Here is a 21,587-nt window from a genome sequence, read left to right on the forward strand (position 1 = left end):
TGAATGGTAAGATGAAATGACTCATTATCGCCATCTGCAGGCCTTTAGCACCATGTACATAAATGTGAAGCTCATCTGGAGTTACCACAGCCACAAAGTCACAAACCTTGGTCTCAGAGATAAAACGTTATATTTGAAAAAAAAATATGTTATTCCTTTGAGTATAATATGTTACTTTATGTACAGTTATATTACATTTACTAGAGGTATCATAGTAAAAAATGTATCTGGGACACATAAGTATGATATGTTACAATTTGGTATGGAGAGTAGGTTTTCTTATTTACAATGACGGCCTAGCAAAAGGCCTCTTGCGGAATAAAAAAAACTAAACAGGGTTGTTGGCTGGGGTGAAGGGAGGTGTGTATATTAAGCAAAACTCTAGCAACCAAAATGTTTAACCTGGTCTCAGAGCAAACTTATTATATTTAAAATATGTAACTTATTATATTCCAATATGTAACTTTTTGGGAGACCAGACCAAATTCACATAGAAATATAGATATATAGATCTGTCGATTACTTGAAAGACGTGGTCGATCTGTTCTATATGCTTCCCATTCTTAAGTTTCGTTTTGCGTCTTTTGGTTTTGTAAACCAGCTTCAAACAACTGAAAATATAATATTTTGGGTTATGGAAAATCTATTTCACAGCGGTTTAGATGGTAAAATTATTCTCTACACTATACTTGCTTGTTTTGTCAAATAAATGGAAATTAGGCAAACTATTCGAATTTTTGCAACCAGGAAATAACGAAGCGATTTCTGCATAGTGCACCTTAAACAAAAATCCTTGCCACTTCATTTAGTATGATATGTTACTTTATCTTACATTACATTGATTAGACGTAACATAGTAAACGTCAACCCAGGACATTCAAATTAGTATGATATATTAAGTTTGGTAAAGCAAAAATGAATGTCTAGCAACAAAGGTTGTGTGTTCTAATCTCATCATGAACAACTTTAGCATTTGAGCTAATTCGCAACTTTGCAACTACACTGAACAAAAATATGAACTTAACTTCTAAAGTGTTAGTCCTATGTTTCATGAGCTGAAATAAAATATTCCAGATATGTTCCATATGCACAAAAATAGTATTTGTCTCACATTTTGTGCACACATTTGTTTACATCCCTGTTAGTGAGCATTTCTCCTTTGCCAAGATAATCCACCCACCTGACAGGCATATCAAGAAGCTGATTAAACAGCATTATCACTACACAGGTGCACCTTGTGCTGAGGAAAATAAAAGGCCACTCTAAAATGTGCAGTTTTGTCACACAACACAATGCCACAGATGTTTCAAGTTGAGGGAGCATGCAATTGGCATGAAGAGGAGTGGGACAACAAAAAATAAAAAAAAAGTTATCTGTGACCAACAGATGCATATATGTATTCCCAGTCGTGAAATCCATAGATTAGGGCTATATTAACTGTTTTGTTAGACTTCAGTGTGGATTTTAACATTATCAATCATAATCTGTTGCTGGAAACACTTATGTGTTACTGCTTTACACCCTCTGCTATATTGTGGATAAAGAGTTACCTAACAGAACACAGAGGGTGTAATTTAATGGAACCCTCTCCAACAAAATCCAGGTAGAATCAGGAATTCCAAGGGTAGCTGTCTAGGCCCCTTAATTTATTCAAAAACTAAAAGCATTGTATTTGGGACAAATCACTAAACCCTAAACCTCAACTAAATCTTGTAATGAATAATGTGGAAATTGAGCAAGTTGAGGAGACTTAACTGCTTGGAGTAACCCTGGATTGTAAATTGTCATGGTCAAAACATATTGATACAACAGTAGCTAGGATGGGGAGAAATCTGTCCATAATAAAGCGTTGCTCTGCATTCTTAACAGCACTATCAACAAGGCAGGTCCTACAGGCCCTAGTTTTGTCATACCTGGACTACTGTTCAGTCATGTGGTCAGGTGCCACAAAGAGGGACTTAGGAAAATTGCAATTGGCTCAGAACAGGGCAGCACAGCTGGCCCTTGGCTGTACGCAGCGAGCTAACATTAATAATATGCACGTCAATCTCTCCTGGCTCAAAGTGGAGGAGAGATTGACTTCAACACTACTTGCATTTGTGAGAGGTATTGACATGTTGAATGCACCGAGCTCTCTGTTTGAACTACTGGCACACTGCTAGGACACCCATGTATACCCCACAAGACATGCCACCAGAAGTCTCTTCACTGTCCCCAAGTCCAATACAGACTATGGGAGGCGCACAGTACTACATAGAGTCATGGCTACATGTTACTCTATTCCACATCAAGTAACTCATGCAGCAGTAAAATTTGATTTGAAAAAATGATAAAAATACACCTTATGGAACAACAGGGACTGTGACGGAATACAAACATAGGCACAGACACATGCATACAAACACATGTGTGTATAGGGCATACATTATCATGTGTTTTGTGTTGTAGATATGTGGTAGTAGAGTAGGAAATAGCTGATAGGCATCAGCTAAGAGAAGATCATGGGGATCCATAATAAATACAAATACAAACTCAGTAAAATATTTCAAATTGTTGCATGTTGCGTTTTTATATTTTTGTTCAGTGTACTTACTACTTTTGATCTACTTTGCAACTACTTAGCATGTTAGCTAACCCTTCCCCTAACTCTAACCCTTTAATCTAACTCCTAACACTAACCTTAACCTAATCGTATCCCCTAACAGTCAGCCCAGCCAGTGGTGGAAAAAATACCCAATTGTCATACTTGAGTAAAAGTAAAGATACCTTAATAGAAAATGACTCAAGTAAAAGTGAGCATCACCCAGTAAAATACTACTTGAGTACAAGTCTAAAAGTATTTGGTTTTAAATATACTTAAGTATCGAAAGTAAATGTAATTGATAAAATGTACTTAAGTATCAAAAGTAAAAGTATAAATCATTTCAAATTCCTTATATTAAGCCAACCAGATGGCATGATTTTTATTTTTTCTATTTTACGGATAGCCAGGGGCACACCCAAACACTCAGACATAATTTACAAACAAAGCATTTGTGTTTAGTGAATCCGCCAGATCAGGTAGTTGGGATGACCCGGGATGTTATCTTGATAAGTGCGTGAATTGGACCATTTTCCTGTCCTGCTAAGCATTCAAAAATGTAACAAGTACTATAATGAAACAGTAGGGAGCAGGTCTCGAACCCTCGACCTTCTAGCCCGACGTCCGGTGCGCTATCGACTGTGCCGCAAAAGCATGCTCGTGCGGCAGGGTCGATTTCCGCGCTTATAAACCCAGGCTCGTTACAGTACTTTTGGGTGTCAGGGAAAATGTATGGAGTAAAAAGGAAGATGACCACGGATGGCGGTAAGATGTGCCAACATGCTGTGGATTTCTATTCTGTCCCTCTATAAGGCGGAGGATGGTTGTTACATGGACTTCCTCAATTTGGGCCCTGAGCAGAGAGCTGCTTTGGACTCTGACATTACTCTTCAGGAGCTTTCCATTTCAGTTATGCAGCGAGCCCCTGGCGTTGATGGTTTACCATCTGAGTTGTATAACAACTTTTGGGGGTCTATTGGGGGGATTTTTTATGAAGTGCGGTGTGAATCTTTCAATGAGGGTTCTCTTCCTGTATCCTGTCAACATGCTGTGCTTTCATTGTTGCCCCCCCCCCCCCCCCCCCCCCCAAAAAAAAACCAAAAACAAATGGCATCCTGTGTACAGAATATCAAATTATATCGAAGTGAATCTCAAACGGGTTGAAATGAATATCTTGGGCTGTTATCTGGACCAGTCTTACTGTGTACCTGACCACTCTATTGTTGATAACTTATTTCTAATAAGAGATGTTTTTGACATTTGTAAACTGTCTGATGTGAATGTGGGTTTTCTTTCTTTGGATCAGGAGAAGGCTTTTGACCGTGTGGACCACCAGTACTTGTTCAAAACAATGAAAAGCCTTTGGGTTTGGGGATGTTTTTTTTGTCATGGATGAGTTTACTGTATGCTGGGGCCTCATGTATCGTGAAGGTGGGGGTGTGGTTTGAGCTGCCCCATCCCCGTCCAGAGGGGTATCAGGCTGGGATGCCCAAATTCAGGACAGTTATATTGTCTGACAATTGAACCAATGCTTTGTTTTTTAAGAGCGAGGCTTACTGGTTTCTCTGAGCCAGGGGTTATGAAGGGACCTACGATAGCACTGTCTGTGTATGCAGATGATGACAGTTTTTATTACAGGGGGTGAGGATGTTAAGCTTCTCTCAAACGCTCTGAAGGTGTATGAGGGGGCCTCCTCAGCTAGCGTTAATTGGGAAAAGAGTGAATCACTGTGGGCAGGTCAGCTTCAGATAGGGTTCGCTCCACGGTTACCAGGGGGGCTCCAGTGGGGCAGAGTTGGGATGAAGACTTTGTTTTTTTTTCTAGGCTCTGATGTACATCAGAAAAAGAACTGGGAGGGTGTAGTGGAGAAGGTGTGTGCCAGATCGTCTAGGTGGAAATGGGAGCTACCCCAGCTGTCTTATAGGTGAAGGGTTCTGCTAGCCAATAACCTAGCCGCCTCTACCTTGTGGCACAGACTAATGATTTTACAGCTATCCGCCTGATACAAAAGCTTCAGAGGACACTTGTCAATTTCTTCTTGTCTGGACAACATTGGATTAAAGTTGCTGCCCTGTACCTGCCACTGCACAAGGGTGGGCAAGGCCTGGTGGACATTTCTTGGCTTTCCCGGCTTCAAGCAGCCCAGAGACTGTTGTACAGTGACGGTTCTAGCTGGGTCAATACAGTCTACACGATGAGGAGAGCGGGCCGTTTGGGCATAGACAAGCCCCTTTTCCTCTTAAAACTAGAGGGGGGTGATTTGTCTGGCCTGACTCCATTCTATGAGTCTGTTATGCATTCTTGGAGAGTGTCCGATATGTCCCGTAAGGCTGGTACGCCACCAGGGATGTGGCTTTTTGAAGAGCCTCTGATCCAGTCCCATGCTGTGGGTTCAGCCAGCCTATGTTCATGCATGTTAGGTGTGGGGCGTACCAAGCTGGGTCATCTGATGCGGAGCAGGAGCAGAGCGTTGGAGGAGCTAGGAGAAAGAGTGGGAATCCGATTATCTCACCTACTGAGGAAGGTCGTAGCTGAGGTCTGATATTCCTTTCCAGTACCTCATCGGCAGAATGTGACTGATACTTCCAACTCTGATTGGTGGACGGAGGGTCTGGATTATGTGTTCCCTGCGCTGAATGTTAGTGCTGCGGCGGGGGCATTAGAGGAGGAAGTGGGGATGCTGCTTTCCTTCCATACCCCGGAGCTGGGAGGTGAGAAAGAAGGCCATGTACATAATGTGTAAAAGTGTCCCGTGCTTCTTCCCAGGAAGGGGTCAAATGGAGGAGGTGAGCGGGTGTGTTTGTCACAACTTCCGCCGAAGTCGGCTCCTCTCCTTGTTCGGGCGCTCCATTTTTCATGTATCCATTTGTTGTTTTGTCTTGTTCCCTGCACACCTGGTTTTCATTCCCCAATCAATCTACATGTACTTATTCCTCTGTTCCTCATCATGTCTTTGTGTAAGATTGTTTGTGTTACGTGTGTATTGGCTTGTTTTTTCCGTGTTATTTTTTACAAAGATGTTTATTATTAACTTCTCTGGGATATGTGGGACGCTAGCGTCCCACCTGGCCAACATCCAGTAAAAATGCAGAGCGCCAAATTCAAATCAATTACAATAAATATTAACTTTCATGAAATCACACACGCAATACACCAAATTACACCAATACACCAAATTACACCAATACACCAAATTACACCAATACACCAAAAATCCAGCCAACGTGTCAGATTTCAAAAGGCTTTACGGCGAAAGCAAACGATGCTAATAACTGAGTACAGCACCCCAGCAAACAAACACAGACGATCATATTTCAACCCGCCAGGCGTGACACAAAATGCAGAAATAAAGATATAATTCATGCCTTACCTTTCACGAGCTTCTTCTGTTGGCACTCCAAAATGTCCCATAAACATCACAAATGGTATTTTTGTTTGATTAATTACGTCGATATACACTGCTCAAAAAAATAAAGGGAACACAAACAACACAATGTAACTCCAAGTCAATCACACTTCTGTGAAATCAAACTGTCCACTTCAGAAGCAACACTGATTGACAATACATTTCACATGCTGTTGTGCAAATGGAATAGACAAAAGGTGGAAATTATAGGCAATAAGCAAGACACCCCCAATAAAGGAGTGGTTCTGCAGGTGGTGACCACAGACCACTTCTCAGTTCCAATGCTTCCTGGCTGATGTTTTGGTCACTTTTGAATGCTGGCGGTGCTTTCACTCTAGTGTTAGCATGAGACGGAGTCTACAACCCACACAAGTGGCTCAGGTAGTGCAGCTCATCCAGGATGACACATCAATGCGAGCTGTGGCAAGAATGTTTGCTGTGTCTGGCAGCGTAGTGTCCAGAGCATGGAGGCGCTACCAGGAGACAGGCCAGTACATCAGGAGACGTGGAGAAGGCCGTAGGAGGGCAACATCCCAGCAGCAGGACTGCTACCTCCGCCTTTGTGCAAGGAGGAGCACTGCCAGAGCCCTGCAAAATGACCTCCAGCAGGCCACAAATGTGCATGTGTCTGCTCAAACGGTCCGAAACAGACTCCATGAGGGTGGTATGAGGGCCCGACGTCCACAGGTGGGGGTTGTGCTTACAGCCCAACACCGTGCAGGACGTTTTTCATTTGCCAGAGAACACCAAGATTGGCAAATTCGCCACTGGCGCCCTGTGCTCTTCACAGATGAAAGCAGGTTCACACTGAGCACATGTGACAGACGTGACAGTCTGGAGACGCCGTGGAGAACGTTCTGCTGCCTGCAACATCCTCCAGCATGAGCGGTTTGGGGTGGGTCAGTCATGGTGTGGGGTGGCATTTCTTTGGGGGGCCTCACAGCCCTCCATGTGTTCGCCAGAGGTAGCCTAACTGCCATTAGGTACCGAGATGAGATCCTCAGACCCCTTGTGAGACCATATGTTGGTGCGGTTGGCCCTGGGTTCCTCCTAATGCAAGACAATGCTAGACCTCATGTGACTGGAGTGTGTCAGCAGTTCCTGCAAGAGGAAGGCATTGATGCTATGGACTGGCCCGCCTGTTCCCCAGACCTGAATCCAATTGAGCACATCTGGGACATCATGTCTCGCTCCATCCAACAACGCCACGTTGCACCACAGACTGTCCAGGAGTTGGCGGATGCTTTAGTCCAGGTCTGGGAGGAGATCACTCAGGAGACCATGCGCCACCTCATCAGGAGCATGCCCAGGCGTTGTAGGGAGGTCATACAGGCACGTGGAGGCCACACACACTACTGAGCCTCATTTTGACTTGTTTTAAGGACATTACATCAAAGTTGGATCAGCCTGCAGTGTGGTTTTCCACTTTAATTTTGAGTGTGACTCCAAATCCAGACCTCCATGGGTTGATAAATTTGATTTCCATTGATCATTTTTGTGTGATTTTGTTGTCAGCACATTCAACTATGTAAAGAAAAAAGTATTTAATAAGAATATTTCATTCATTCAGATCTAGGATGTGTTATTTTAGTGTTCCCTTTATTTTTTTGAGCAGTGTATATCCAAAATGTCCATTTATGTGGTGTGTTTGATCCAGAAAAACACCGGTTCCAACTCGCGCAACATGACTACAAAATATCTCATTAGCTACCTGTAATCTTTGTCCAAACAATTTTCCTAATACAATTTTAGGTATTTTTTACGTAAATAATTGATCAAATTGAAGACGGGATAAACTGTGTTCAATACCGGAGGAAAACAAAGTGTAGCGAGCTTTCAGGTCACACGCCTCTAACAGAGTACACTTCTCTCTACCCTCGTTTTTAACAGTGCTAATTCTTCATTTCTCAAAGGAAAAACCTCAAACAATTTCTAAAGACTTTGACAACCAGTGGAAGCAATAGGAACTGCAAGCAAGTCCCTTAGAAATCTGGATTCCCAATGAAAACCCATTGAAAAGAGTGACCTAAAAACAAAATTTTGAATGGTTTGTCCTCGGGGTTTCGCCTGCCAAATAAGTTCTGTTATACTCACAGACATCATTCAAACAGTTTTAGAAACTTCAGAGTGTTTTCTATCCAAATCTACTAATGCATATATATGCATATTTTAGCTTCTGGGCCTGAGTAGCAGGCAGTTTACTTTGGACATGCTTTTCATCCGGACGTGAAAATACTGCCCCCTATCCCAATGAAGTTAAACATAATTCTTGTGACTGTTTTGCGTGTTTTGCACTTTTGCCTAAATAAAGTGTGCGCCTGTTCACAAATCTCTGCTCTCCTGCACCTGACTTCACTACCAGTATGCACACATCTGACAGTTTGGTCCAGGTGCCTCCCCAAAAGGCTGTTGGCGGTCGTTTTATAAACTGCCTATTGATAAGAGGACAGCTGACCTCCAATGGAGGATAATACATGGAGCTATAACCACCAATATGCATCTGGTACACCTGGAGCCTACTGCTGGGGAGGGGTGTCCACCTGTGAGTCCCAGGCTGGTCAGGATGATTGACCTGATCACTAGCTGGTTCTCAGCTATGGGAGAGGTTCTCTCTTCCCAACAGTTTATATTTGGACCAAAGTACAGGTTTAGTCGAAGGGGTTTAGTTCTCTTACTTAACTTTATAAATTAGCAATTTGGAAGACACGAAAGAACAGTATTCGGGGACAGGGGTCTGGGGACGTGGTGGGCATGTTGGAGGGGATGTTGGCAGCGAGACTGAGGGTTGAGTTTTCCTATTACAAACTGGTTAATAACATTGGGCTGTTTATGAGCATATGGGGTATTCAGAGGTTGTTGTGTTTAGTTACTGTGGAGGAAGATTTGGTGGTGTTTTTTATTTATGTTTAACCATGTTTTTGTTGATTTGAGTGTTTATTGTGTTGGTTCCCAGACCCAAAGGTTTTTTTAAACCTCAAACTCTCTCTCGCTCTCTTTTGTAGTTATTGCCAAAGCAATAGTGGTACAGCATTTCAGTAAATACAGTACAATGCAATGAGGATAAATAATACTATACAAAATAAAAAGAGAGAATGGCTAATAAATAAACAACTAAATGTACATGGATGATGGTTACGCTATTACTTGTAAGTTATATACAATGTAAATTCTTAAATAATTATTGGTCATGAGTTGTTTCTCTTTCCTCTCCCTTTTTCTCTTGCTCTTTCTCCTCACTCTCTCGTTCTCCTCTCTCTCTCTTTTTCAACTGCCTCTCTCCCTCTGTGTTATCCCCTGGCTCCCCTCCCCTCCCCTCCGCACCACCAAAACCCGACATGTTCAGTGAGAGACAGATTCGCTCCTGCATCGGCATAATTCACTATGGAGAGGCCAGCCCTTAGTCCGTCCTGAGGGGGCTTCTTCCGCAACTGCTTTATTGGATTGTGTCCCACTGTGGATCAGACACATGTTCTGTGGGGCGCTGGAGAACACTGCCTCTAGCCATGGGATGTGTGTTCCCTCTGCCCAAAGAAAGACAGGTAGCAGCAGCCAGGTTAGTCGCTTTCTCTCTCTCTCTCTGTGTGTGTGTGTGTGTGTGTGTGTGTGTGACAGCTTGTTCAACTATGCTCTCTTCACTGTCTATCATGTTAATGCTCTTCAGGGAAATGTGTGTTACTGTTGGAAAAGATTAGACTTGATTAGCTCATTTGCACGTCAGCTTCCCAGGCTGCTTACCAGTGTTTTAGAAATCAATCAATGTTGCAGAATGTTATGATTATGATATCCTGTCATCAAAAAGGCTACAGTCTGAATTACAGGTGTGTGCAGTACAAGTAGCCAAACTGTTTACTTAAGATACTTTCACCACATGCAACACTTGTCACTTCTTGAAGGACTTCCTCTTGATAATTCTGTTGCAAGCGCATAACTTGAAATGATACCCCCAATGTTCTTTGCTAAGGAGCACACATTTAATTGACAATTGACATGTTATTTTCATTGGTGAGTTTTACACGCAGTTACTGTCTTTGTTCAAAGTTTTTACCAATGATCAACTGAGCTATTTCTGTTCTGCTTTTCCATGACTTGTGAAGGGATTTCAGTACTGTGGTGCATGTTAGCAAGTGGGTGTGACTCATACGAAAATCTCTCCCATGGGGTCAGAAGGGGTTGAGAATGCCAGAGTAAAAAACATGTTCTACTCTCCCTCCTCAAATGGCCTCTTATTTACGAGGCAGTGTAATAGCCATTTAGTAGATTGAATGACTAAGTTAACATGTGGATGTTTTCCTTTAACATCTGCTTTGTCTTTTTCTCCAGAGTCACCTCACAGCGAGAAACCAGCTTCATTGAGAAAATGAAGAAAACGGTTAGTAGCTTTATGCTAAATGCTGTGTCATATGTAGAAAGCAATTAGTTTAGACAAAATTATGTCTATTTATGTAGTAAATGGATATGTAGGCTATATGCCACTTAACTTGCTTTGGTGACTGTCATATTAAAACATGTGGTTTCTAGTCAGGGTATATATGGGCGATATTAGCTTTTGCAGAAGCAGCAGCTACATTTCCTGAGGTCCATAATCAGCACAAAACATGAAAAGTAACAAAACACTGATACACTGATAAGACAAAGAGCTGTAGTCAGTTTCAGAATGGGTGGCAAGAAATAAGTTAGTCCTAAATATTTTTTTAAAACTAAAAGGGGATTGTATTGTATTTGGGACAAATATTCAATAAACCCTAAAACTCAACTAAATCTTATAATGTGTAAATTGAGCAGTTAAGGAGACTAAACTGCTTGGAGTAACCCTAGATTGTAAACAGTCATGGTCAATAAATATTGATGCAACAGTAGCTAAGATGGGGAGAGATCTGTCCATAATAAAGCATTACTCTGCCTTAACAACGCTATCAACAAGGCAGGTCTTACAGGCCCTTGTTTTGTCGAACCTGGACTACTGTCTAGTTGTGTGGTCAGGTTCCACAAAGAGGGACTTAGGAACATTACAATTTGCTCAGAACAGGGCAGCACAGCTGGCCCTTAAATGTACATAGAGAGCTAATATTAATAATATGCATGTCCGTCTCTCCTGGCTCAAAGTGGAGGACAGATTGACTTCATCACTACTTGTATTTGTGAGAGGTATTGACATGTTGAATGCACTGAGCTGTCTGTTTAGACTACTAGCACACAGCTAGGACACCCATGCATACCCCACAAGACATGCCACCAGAGGTCTCTTCACTGTCCCCAGGTCCAGAATAGACTATAGGAGGCACACAGTACTACATAGAGCCATGACTACAGATGCACAGTCACACACGTACACACAATAACATACGGACTATACACACACATACACATGGATTTTGTGTTGTAGAGTAGTGGCCTGAGTGCACACGCTTAATGTGTTGTAAAATGTATTGAATTGTATAAATTTTTTTATATAAATGCCTTAATTTTTCTGGACCCCAGGAAGAGTAGCTGCTGCCTTGGCAACAACTAATGGGGATCCATAATAAATACAAGGACAGTCACACAAATGTTTAATACAACAAAAAATGTCTGTGTCCTCTCACAGTCCCCACCGTTCCATGAGATGTTGTTTTATACATTTCTAAAGGTAATTTAGCTGTTTGCTTGAGTAAATGGAGATAGAAGGGAGTTCCATGTGATCATGACTCTGTATAAAACTGTGCCTGGCTGTGAATTCGTTTTGGACTTGGGGACTGTGAAGAGACCCCTGGTGCATGTCTTGTGTGGTGTGTATGGGTGTCTGAGCTGAATGTTAGTTGATTATGCAGAAAATCTGGAATTTTCGTCACAGTAAAAACTAAATGAGAAGCAATTAAATCTCTCGTCAACCCTCAACCAGGAGAGACTGGCATGAATGTTGTTGATATTAGTTCTGTAGCGCAATTAAGGGCAAGGCGTACTGCTCAGTTTATTTTGCTGCACTTTACCATATTACTGGACAGTAATCAAGATGGGACAAGACCTAGAGCCTGAAAAACTAGTACAGTTGATTTGTGTAAAAACACAGAACATATTTTCATACCAGACATACCCCTCCCATCTTCACAACAACTTATATGACTTGACCATGATAATTGATCATCCAATGTTATACCTAGGAGTTTAGCTTCCTCAACTTGCTCAATGGTCACACGCTTATGAGGTTTAGGTCTTAGAGAATGTTTTGAATCAAATACAATGCCAAATCTTTTCAGTCTCCTGAGGGGGAAAAGGTGTTGTCGTGCCCTCTTCATGACTTTCTTGGTGTGTTTAGAACATGATAGTTTGTTGGTGATGTGGACACCAAAGGAACTTGAAACTCTCGACCCGCTCCACTACAGCCCTGTCGACGTGAATGGGGGCGTGTTCGGAACTCCTTTTCCTGTAGTCCACGATCATCTCCTTTGTCTTGCTCACGTTGAGGGAGAGGTTGTTGTCCTGGCACCACACTGCCAGGTCTCTGACCTCCCTATAGGCTGTCTCATCGTTGTCGGTGATCAGGCCTACCACCGTTGTCGTCAGCAAACTTAATGATGGTGTTGGAGTCGTGCTTGGCCACAGTCGTGGGTGAACAGGGAGTACAGGAGGGGACTAAGCACGCTTGAGGATCAGCGTGGCAGATGTGTTGTTGCCTACCCTTACCACCTGGGGCCCATCAGGAAGTCCAGGATCTAGTTGCAGAGGGAGGTGTTTAGTCCCAGGGTCCTTAGCTTAGGGATGAGCTTTGTGGGCGCTATGGTGTTGAACGCTGAGCTGTAGTCAATGAACAGCATTCTCACATAGGTGTTCCTTTTATCCAGGTGGGAAAGGGCAGTGTGGAGTGCAATTGAGATTGCATCATCTATGGATCTGTTGGGGCGGTATGCGAATTGAAATGGGTCTAGGGTTTCCGGGATGATGGTGTTGATTTTTAGACCAGTTTATATTCTCAGTCCAATATTCTCAACTAATTTGTTGTTGTTGTTGTTGCCAAAATGCAATCTGGAAAACTATGTTTAATGTTATATTCTAAATGTACCAATTATATGACAAGGGAACAACAGTCCCAACATTTCACTGACAATAATTCAATTTTGCCAATTTTCTTGATGAAGAATGTTAAGCTCACTGATTTGAGACTACAAAATCAACCAAATCCAAAAATACTGTGATTGAAGAAAAATAGTTGAGGTTGAATTATTTATAAGTATAGGTTCATTATAATTTCTACACACTTTCTACCTGGTTTTAGTCATTTAAGTTCAGAATGGAGTATGTTTTATATTTTTTATAAAATACCTTCTGCCTACCCATACCTTAACCCTATCACCACCATGGGGAACTCTGTTCACAATGTGCAAACCACTCAACCACAAGATATAATACACTTGGTCTGCGGTTGTGAGCCCGGTTAGACACACTGTCAGATTCTCTAAAATGACATTGGAGGCGGTTTATGGTAGAGAAATTAACATTAAATTCTCTGTCAACAGCTCTGGTGGACATTCCTGCTGTCAGCATACCAACTGCATGCTCCCTCAAAACAGCACATTTTAGAGTGGCCTTTTATTGTCCCCAACACAAGCTGCACCTGTGTAATGATCATGCTGTTTAATCAGCTTCTTGATATGCAACACCTGTCAGGTGGATGGATTATCTTTGCAAATGAGAAATGCTTACTAACAGGGATGTAAACACATTTGTGCACAACATTTTAGAGAATTAAGCTTTTTTTATTTCAGCTCATGGAACATGGGACCAACACTTCACATGTTGGGTGTATATTTTTGTTCAGTATAATTTATGGTACTCCAAAGTCTCTTTTCCATTGTGTTTGGTAATATAATTTATTGTTCTTTTTGTTAAGTTTAGTCACAACATTTCTCAATTTTCAGAATATAAACCTGCTGAGCAGCCTGACTTGTTTGCCACAACTTTTGCAAAGTTTCTTTGAACAACAATTGTTTTAAATGTCATAATAAATCCAGGGGCTCTAACAGTTCTCACAGTTAGTTTCTTAACAGCTGCATGTTTGTCAACTATTTATATATACTTCCAGTGCTGCATCTGGATTCACTTCCTAATACACCAACATACATGTTTTGCATCTTCAACAAGAGTCCTGTGAAAATATTTTGTATGATCTCTAATAAATTACTTTGGGCCCAAACTTTGGCACTTGGCTTTCCTTCTTATTGCCACAATCTTATGGTCACTACAACCAATGGAAATTGATATTGCTTTGCAGAAAATCTCTGCAGCATTAGTGAATATATGATCAATACAAATGGATGTCACAGATCCAACACTATTGGTATACACTCTAGTTGTTTGAGTGATAACGTGGGTCGTATTAAGGCATAAGTCACAGTTAGAAGCTTCCTCTTGAGAGGACAGCTAGTTGCTAACCAGTCAATGTTCAAGTCACCCAGAAAATAGACCTCTCTTGTTAACATCACACACATTTATCAAGCATTGCACACATATTATCCAAATACTGACTGTTAGAACTTGGTCTTTAACAGCTACCTAAAAGAAGAGGCTTGATGAGGCAGGGGAACTTGCAACTACAACACTTTAACAACATTTGACATGAGATCCTATCTAAGCTTTACAGAAATATGGCTCTGAAGATATACAGCAACACCTCCCCCATAGGCATTCCTGTCTATTCTGTAATGTTATATCTCTGTATCGCTACTGTTGTACCCTATAATTATCTAAATTAGTTTCAGAGATGACCAGTATGAATATTATCTGATGTTAGCAAGTTATTGATTTCATGAACCTTATTTCTAAGGCTACACATATGAGTATGGGCTATTCTTAGCCCTTTCCTTGGTAGCTTATCGGAGATAGACAAAATAAATGTTTGTGTGTGTGTGTGATGTTGGACTGAAGCTACCGACCCTGAGGCTTGGCTCTCTCATTCCTCCCAGGCTTTTGGGAGGGAGGGTGGACAATGAGCCTGTCATATCAGATGTAAGCAATGTTCCCAATGGGTCCAGCTAAGAAACTTTAAAAAGTCCTCTATAATGTAGGATGACTGGTGATGATGCCATCTCCCTCTGCCTCTCCAGAACAGGAACATGGTGGTATTCTATGGCTCTCAGACGGGCACAGCTGAGGAGTTCTGCGGCCGATTGGCCAAAGACGCCCAGCGCTACGGAATGAGCGGCATGTCAGCTGACCTTGAAGAATATGACATGGTACTGGTCTTAATCACATTGGCTATACATGTGTATAGTACACTATTTATATTGTATCAGTGTTCTACATACTGCATGTAACCTCCAGAAGCTTTGTGGTGAATATTTAGGTTCTTGTGTATTTTTGTTTATTTCAAGTTAAATCCAAAAATGTATATTTATTATATTAATAACATTAGGAGAGCTAATGACTTGATTGTTGCATCCTGAGAGCTGTTTGGTGAACGAATCCCGTTTCAATTTCCAATGTATTTTTCTTCCTTTCTCTCATCAGTCAGAGCTGCCTCGTCTTGTGGAGATCGACAACTCCCTGGCTGTGTTCTGCATGGCCACCTATGGGGAGGGGGACCCCACAGACAACGCTCAGGACTTCTACGACTGGATGCAGGAGACCAATGGGGAACTGAACAGAGTCAACTTTGCGGTTTGTATTTTGCTCTCTGAATTTAGTATTGAGATTGATCTGTAGTAGGTGCATCAAGGAGCATGGGCATCAACATTGGTGTGCGGTGCAGCATGTTTAGCTATGACAGGATCCACACAGAAGTCATATTGCATCTCCATTGAAGGGGAGGTAGGGATTGGAAACATGTGGTCCTGCCACACAAAGCTATGGGCCTGACCAACCTCAAGGCTGGAGCAGGAGAGCACTGGCAGCTTGGAGACATTGGGTGTCTCCATTTTGGAGTGTTTTCTCATTGACATCAATACTGAACAATGTTAACCATGGATTCTTCTGGGTCTCACTGTGTGACTCACCTGAGACAGCATTGTGATGTGGTTGTGGCATTTTATCTGGGAAATCCATATTTTCTTGGTCTTGACATTTGTTGTGCATCCAGCCATAGAAAGCCACTTAGATTACAGATCTGATCCATATGGTGTAATTGAGTAAATGGGTCACGATCGTCTGAATGAATGGACCAAGGCGCAGCGTACTTAGAGTTTCACATGTTTAATAAATCTGAAACTCACCAAAAACAATATAGAAGAAAACGAAACATGACGTTCTGGGCTGCTCACAGGCAGCTACACAAAAAACAAGGTCCCACAAAAAAACTGTGGGAAAAGGCAGCCTAAATATGATCCCCCCCAATCAGAGACAATGATAGACAGCTTGCCTCTGATTGGGAACCATACCAGGCCAACATAGAAATGAAAAAAAAATAGACTACACACCCTAGTCACACCCTGACCTAACCAAAATAGAGAATAAAATAATCTCTAAGGTCAGGGCGTGACAAAATGTACAGCTTGGACAAGAGGAGATAGGGTATTACTGCATTTACAGTCAACTCAGATTTGCATTATGATATAGGCCCTACCTGACCTACAGTACCAGTCAAAAGTTTGGACACACCTACTCATTCAAGGGTTTTTCTTTATTTTTTTACTATTTTCTATATTGTAGAATAATAGTGAAGACATCAAAACTATGAAATAACACATTGAATCATGTGGTAACCAAAAAAGTGGTTAACAAATTCAAAAATATTTGAGATTATTCAAACTAGCCAGCCTTTGCCTTGATGACAGCTTTGCACACTCTTGAGATTCTCTCAACCAGCCTCACCTGGAATGCTTTTCCAAGTCTTGAAGGAGTTCCCACATATGATGAGCACTTGTTGGCTGCTTTTCCTTCACTCTGTGGTCCAACTCATCCCAAAATCATCAGAATTGGGTTGAGGTCAGGTGATTGTGGAGGCCAGGTCATCTGATGCAGCACTCCATCACTCTCCTTTTTGGTCAAATAGCCCTTACACAGCCTGGAGGTGTGTTGGGTTGTTGTCCTGTTGAAAAACAAATTATAGTCCCACTAAGCGCAAACAAGATGGAATGGCGTATCGCTGCAGAATGCTCTGGTAGCCATAATGGTTAAGTGTGCCTTGAATTCTAAATATATCACTGACAGTGTCACTAGCAAAGCACCATCACACCATCACACCTTCTCCTCCATACTTCATGGTGAGAACCACACATGCAGAGATCATCCTTTAACCTATTCTGCATCTCACAAAGACATGGAGGTTGGAACCAAAAATCAAAAATTTGGACTCATCAGACCGAAGATCAGTGTCCATTGCTAATGTCCATTTCTCGTGTTTCTTGGCCCAAGGAAGTCTCTTCTTATTATTGGTGTCCTTTAGTAGTGGTTTCTTTGCAGCAATTTGACCACTAAGACCTGATTTCACACAGTCTCCTCTGTACAGTTTATTTTGAGATGTGTCTGTTACTTGAACTCTGTGAAGCAATTTCTGAGGCTGGTAACTCGAATGAACTTACCCTCTGCAGCAGAGGTAACTCGGGGTCTTATTTTCCTGTGTCGGTCCTCATGAGAGTTTCATCATAGCGCTTGATGTTTTTTGCGACTGCAATTAAAGAAATGTTCCTGATTGACTGACCTTCATGTCTTAAAGTAATGATGGACTGTCGTTGCTCTTTGCTTATTTAAGCTGTTGTCACGGCCGGTGTCGGAATGAGACCAAGGTGCAGCGTGGTGAGTGTACATTTTCCTTTATTTGTTAAAATGACGCCAACAAAAACGACAGTGAAGCTTACAAGGGCTATAATAACCCTAACAAAGACAACTTCCCACAATGACAAAAGGGAAAAAAGGCTGCCTGAGTATGATTCCCAATCAGAGACAACGATAGACAGCTGTCCCTGATTGAGAACCATACCCGGCCAAAACATAGAAATACAAAAACATAGAAAACAGAACATAGAATGCCCACCCAAATCACACCCTGATCAAACCAAATAGAGACATAAAAAGTCTCTCTAAGGTCAGGTGTTCTTGACAGCTGTTCTTAATAATAGCCCTATTTGGTAAAAGACCAAGTCCGTATATTCTGTATACCACCCCTACCTTGGGGGGATGGTATACAACACAATTGGTTGGCTCAAACGCATTAAGAAGGAAATACATTTTAACAAGGCACACCTGTTAATTGAACTGCGTTCCAGGTGACTACCTCATGAAGCTGGTTGAGAGAATGCCAAGAGTATGTAAAGCTGTCATCAAGGCAAAGGGTGGCTACTTTGAAAAATCTCAAATGTGTAATATATTTTGATTTGTTTAACACTTTTTTGGTTACTGCATGATTCCAAGCGGGGGCGGGGGCGGAAGATGACTCATCGGCTGACAACATGGTAACGACTGGACCGCAAACGACTACGAGTAATGAGAGCACAGCACAAGAGAACACCACAGCAACTGTCACAAGTTCTGCTGCAACAGCGGGCCACAAACAGATGCAGGTATGTGTCTGTGGTTGGAGGAAAGTTACATCACACCATGGGTTGAGGATCCACCAGGGGAAGAAGGGGTGTTTGGGTAAAGAGAGACAGAGGCCTCGCATTGATTACTTTCTGCGAAAGCGATCAAATCAGTCGAATGAAGCACAGCAACTGGACGCAAACCATAGTTTGCAGTGCATCAGTACCACTGTCATGGAGGACGTAAACTCAAGCACCGAAGTAACAACTGAGGTGGAACCAACAACAGGAGTGGAACTCACCGAGCCTCCCAGACCTGCAGTCGAGAGGAGACTACCAGGGCACAGACCATATGTGAAGTGGCCCGGCGCCAGTGACAAGAAGTTGTGGGAAACAGTGAATACTGACCTTACCTTGACCCTCGAGAAACTTCGAGGCACAGTGGAGAAGAAGTTGGAGAGGATGGGGGACATTATCTATGAGTACGGGACAGAAAGATTTGGAGTGGAAGAGGCAAAAGGCAGGAGAAAGGTTCCAACCCCACCAGTTTCCAGGAGGCAACAAGAAATCAAGCGCCTCGTTCAAGAAAGGCGACAGCTTAAGAAACAGTGGAAGAAGGCCTCGGAAGTGGAGAAGGAGGGCATAGAGGCACTTCAGGCTGATATCAAAACCCGGTTGGCATCCCTCCGTAGAGCAGAGAACCTACGGAAACGCAGAAGGAAGAAAGAACAAACTAGAACTCGATTCTATAAAGATCCCTTCAAGTTCCTTAAAAGTCTCTTCACGAAGGAAAGAAGTGGAGCTCTAAAAACAACAAAGAAAGACCTAGAGGAGCACCTGAGAACAACAAACTTTGACTCAAAGCGACATGAACATCTGGCCATCCCATCAGATATCCCACCCATTGAACATCATATTGAGACCAGCCCTCCGACATGGAAAGAGGTGGAAAACACAGTTCGAGGGGCAAGAACAGCATCAGCCCCGGGGCCAAATGGAGTCCCGTACAAAGTGTATAAGAACGCACCAGACGTCCTGAGGTTCCTCTGGAGGCTTATGAGAACAGCTTGGAAAAATAAGATAATACCCAAAGTGTGGCGTAGGGCAGGCGGGGTCCTGATCCCTAAGGAGAAGGATGCAGTGAACATCAGCCAATTCCGCCCAATCTCCTTACTGAATGTCGAGGGTAAAATCTTCTTTAGGGTCATTGCCCAGAGGATGGCCGAGTACCTGCAAAGGAATGCGTACGTCGATACATCTGTACAGAAGGCAGGAATATCAGGGTTCTCTGGCTGCTTGGAACATTCCAGCATGATCTGGCACCAGATCCAAATGGCCAAGGTGGAGAAAAGGGACCTCCGTGTAGTCTTTCTCGACCTCGCCAATGCATTTGGCTCTGTGCCCCATGAACTCCTGTGGTCTGCCTTCAGATCTTTCCACATACCGGACACCATCACAACCCTGGTGAAGTCGTACTTCCAGGATCTGCAGTTCTGCTTCACCACCTCAGAGTTCACCACCTCATGGCAGTGCCTGAATGTAGGTATAATGGCAGGATGTACCATTTCTCCGTTGGCATTCATAATGGCAATGGAGGTTATCATCAGATCCTCAAAATGGGTTGCTGGTGCACAGCGAGTCGACTCTGGTTTCCGCCTCCCTCCACTCAGAGCCTACATGGACGACATTACAACATTGACCACCACTGTCCCATGCACCAGGAGACTGCTCAGAAAACTCGAGGAGAACATCAGCTGGGCCCGTATGAAGATTAAACCATCCAAGTCACGCAGCATCTCGATTGTGAAGGGAGTACTCTCTGACCTGAAATTCTTCATCGGAGATGACCAAATCCCAACAGTGTCTGAGCAGCCGGTAAAAAGCCTTGGAAGGTGGTATGATGCAAGCCTGAAGGACAAAGACCAGGTGCAACAGCTGCGCAAAGACATCAGTAGTAGCCTACAGTCCATCGACAACACCCAGCTACCTGGAAAGTTAAAGGCCTGGTGTCTGCAGTTTGGTCTCCTACCCCGGGTGTTGTGGCCCTTAGCAGTGTATGAGGTTCCAATCTCAACAGTGGAGAAGATGGAAAGAGGAGTCACAGGCTACTTAAAGAAGTGGCTCGGAGTTCCACGATGCCTTACCACCATCGGCCTCTATGGAGATGGTGTCCTCAAGCTGCCCCTCAGCAGTCTAACAGAGGAATTCATGTGTTCAAAAACCAGGCTCCAGATGACACTGAATGAATCTCGAGACCCAGTGGTGAGCAACAACGCGCCGACCTTGGCAACTGGGCGCAAATGGAGGCCAGGAAAAGCAGTCCAGGAGGCAACAGTAGCCCTCAGACATGCTGACATTGTGGGTCATGTTCAGCAAGGGAGAGGAGGCCTTGGGCTAACTAGCCGTGCTGCTTGGAGTAAGGCCACTGCACCAGAGCGGCGGAAGATGGTAGTGCAGGAAGTACGCCATCAGGAGGAGGCTGCAAGGTGGGCCAAGGCAGTCTCTCTTTCCAAACAGGGACAGTGGACTCGATGGGACAGTGTGGAGAAGAGGAAGATCAGCTGGAAGGATCTGTGGGCCATGGAAGCGAGGCGGTTGAGCTTTTCCATCAGAGCAACATATGACGTCTTTCCAACTCCAGTTAATCTTCACCAATGGTATGGTGAAGATCCGGACTGTGCCCTCTGTTCCATGCCAGCCAACCTCAGGCACATTCTCACGGGGTGTAAAACAAGCCTCACCCAAGGACGCTACACTTGGCGACACAACCAAGTCCTTAAAAACCTTGCGTCCGCCCTGGAGGACAAGCGAGCTGCCACCAACTCCCTACCACCCCCAGCAGCATCACACCCCTTACGGACAAACTTTGTCCGCGAAGGGGCTAAACCACCGAAGCGCGGCTCGACACCATTAGAGCGAGACCAGCTGCGCTTGGCCCGCGACTAGAAAATGCTAGCTGACATTGGCCGGCAACTTGTGTTTCCTCCGGAGATCGCAACCACCACCCTAAGACCTGACATGGTGCTCTGGTCCCGTTCGCTCAAGAAGGTCTTCATCATTGAGCTCACAGTACCCTGGGAGGACTCAGTAGATGAGGCTTATGAGCGAAAGCATCTGCGCTATGCCGATCTAGCTGCCGAAGCACGGCATCATGGCTGGAACACAGAAGTCCGAC

General features: G+C 43.3%; 1 protein-coding gene and 1 pseudogene across 1 annotated transcript in view; both read left to right on the forward strand.

Annotated features, from left to right (window-relative positions):
• The window catches only part of tmem120aa (transmembrane protein 120Aa), a 24,549-nt gene extending 15,083 nt beyond the window's left edge, over window positions 1-9,466 (forward strand). The window contains exon 15 of the mRNA XM_031807435.1: window positions 9,331-9,466. Coding sequence (XP_031663295.1) covers window positions 9,331-9,362 — 32 coding nt within the window. The 3' untranslated portion in view covers window positions 9,363-9,466. The remainder of the gene's footprint in view (window positions 1-9,330) is intronic.
• The window catches only part of LOC109872762 (NADPH--cytochrome P450 reductase-like), a 23,290-nt pseudogene continuing 11,137 nt past the window's right edge, over window positions 9,435-21,587 (forward strand).

Source organism: Oncorhynchus kisutch, linkage group LG28 (genome assembly GCF_002021735.2).
Source record: "Oncorhynchus kisutch isolate 150728-3 linkage group LG28, Okis_V2, whole genome shotgun sequence".
Taxonomy (NCBI): domain Eukaryota; kingdom Metazoa; phylum Chordata; class Actinopteri; order Salmoniformes; family Salmonidae; genus Oncorhynchus; species Oncorhynchus kisutch.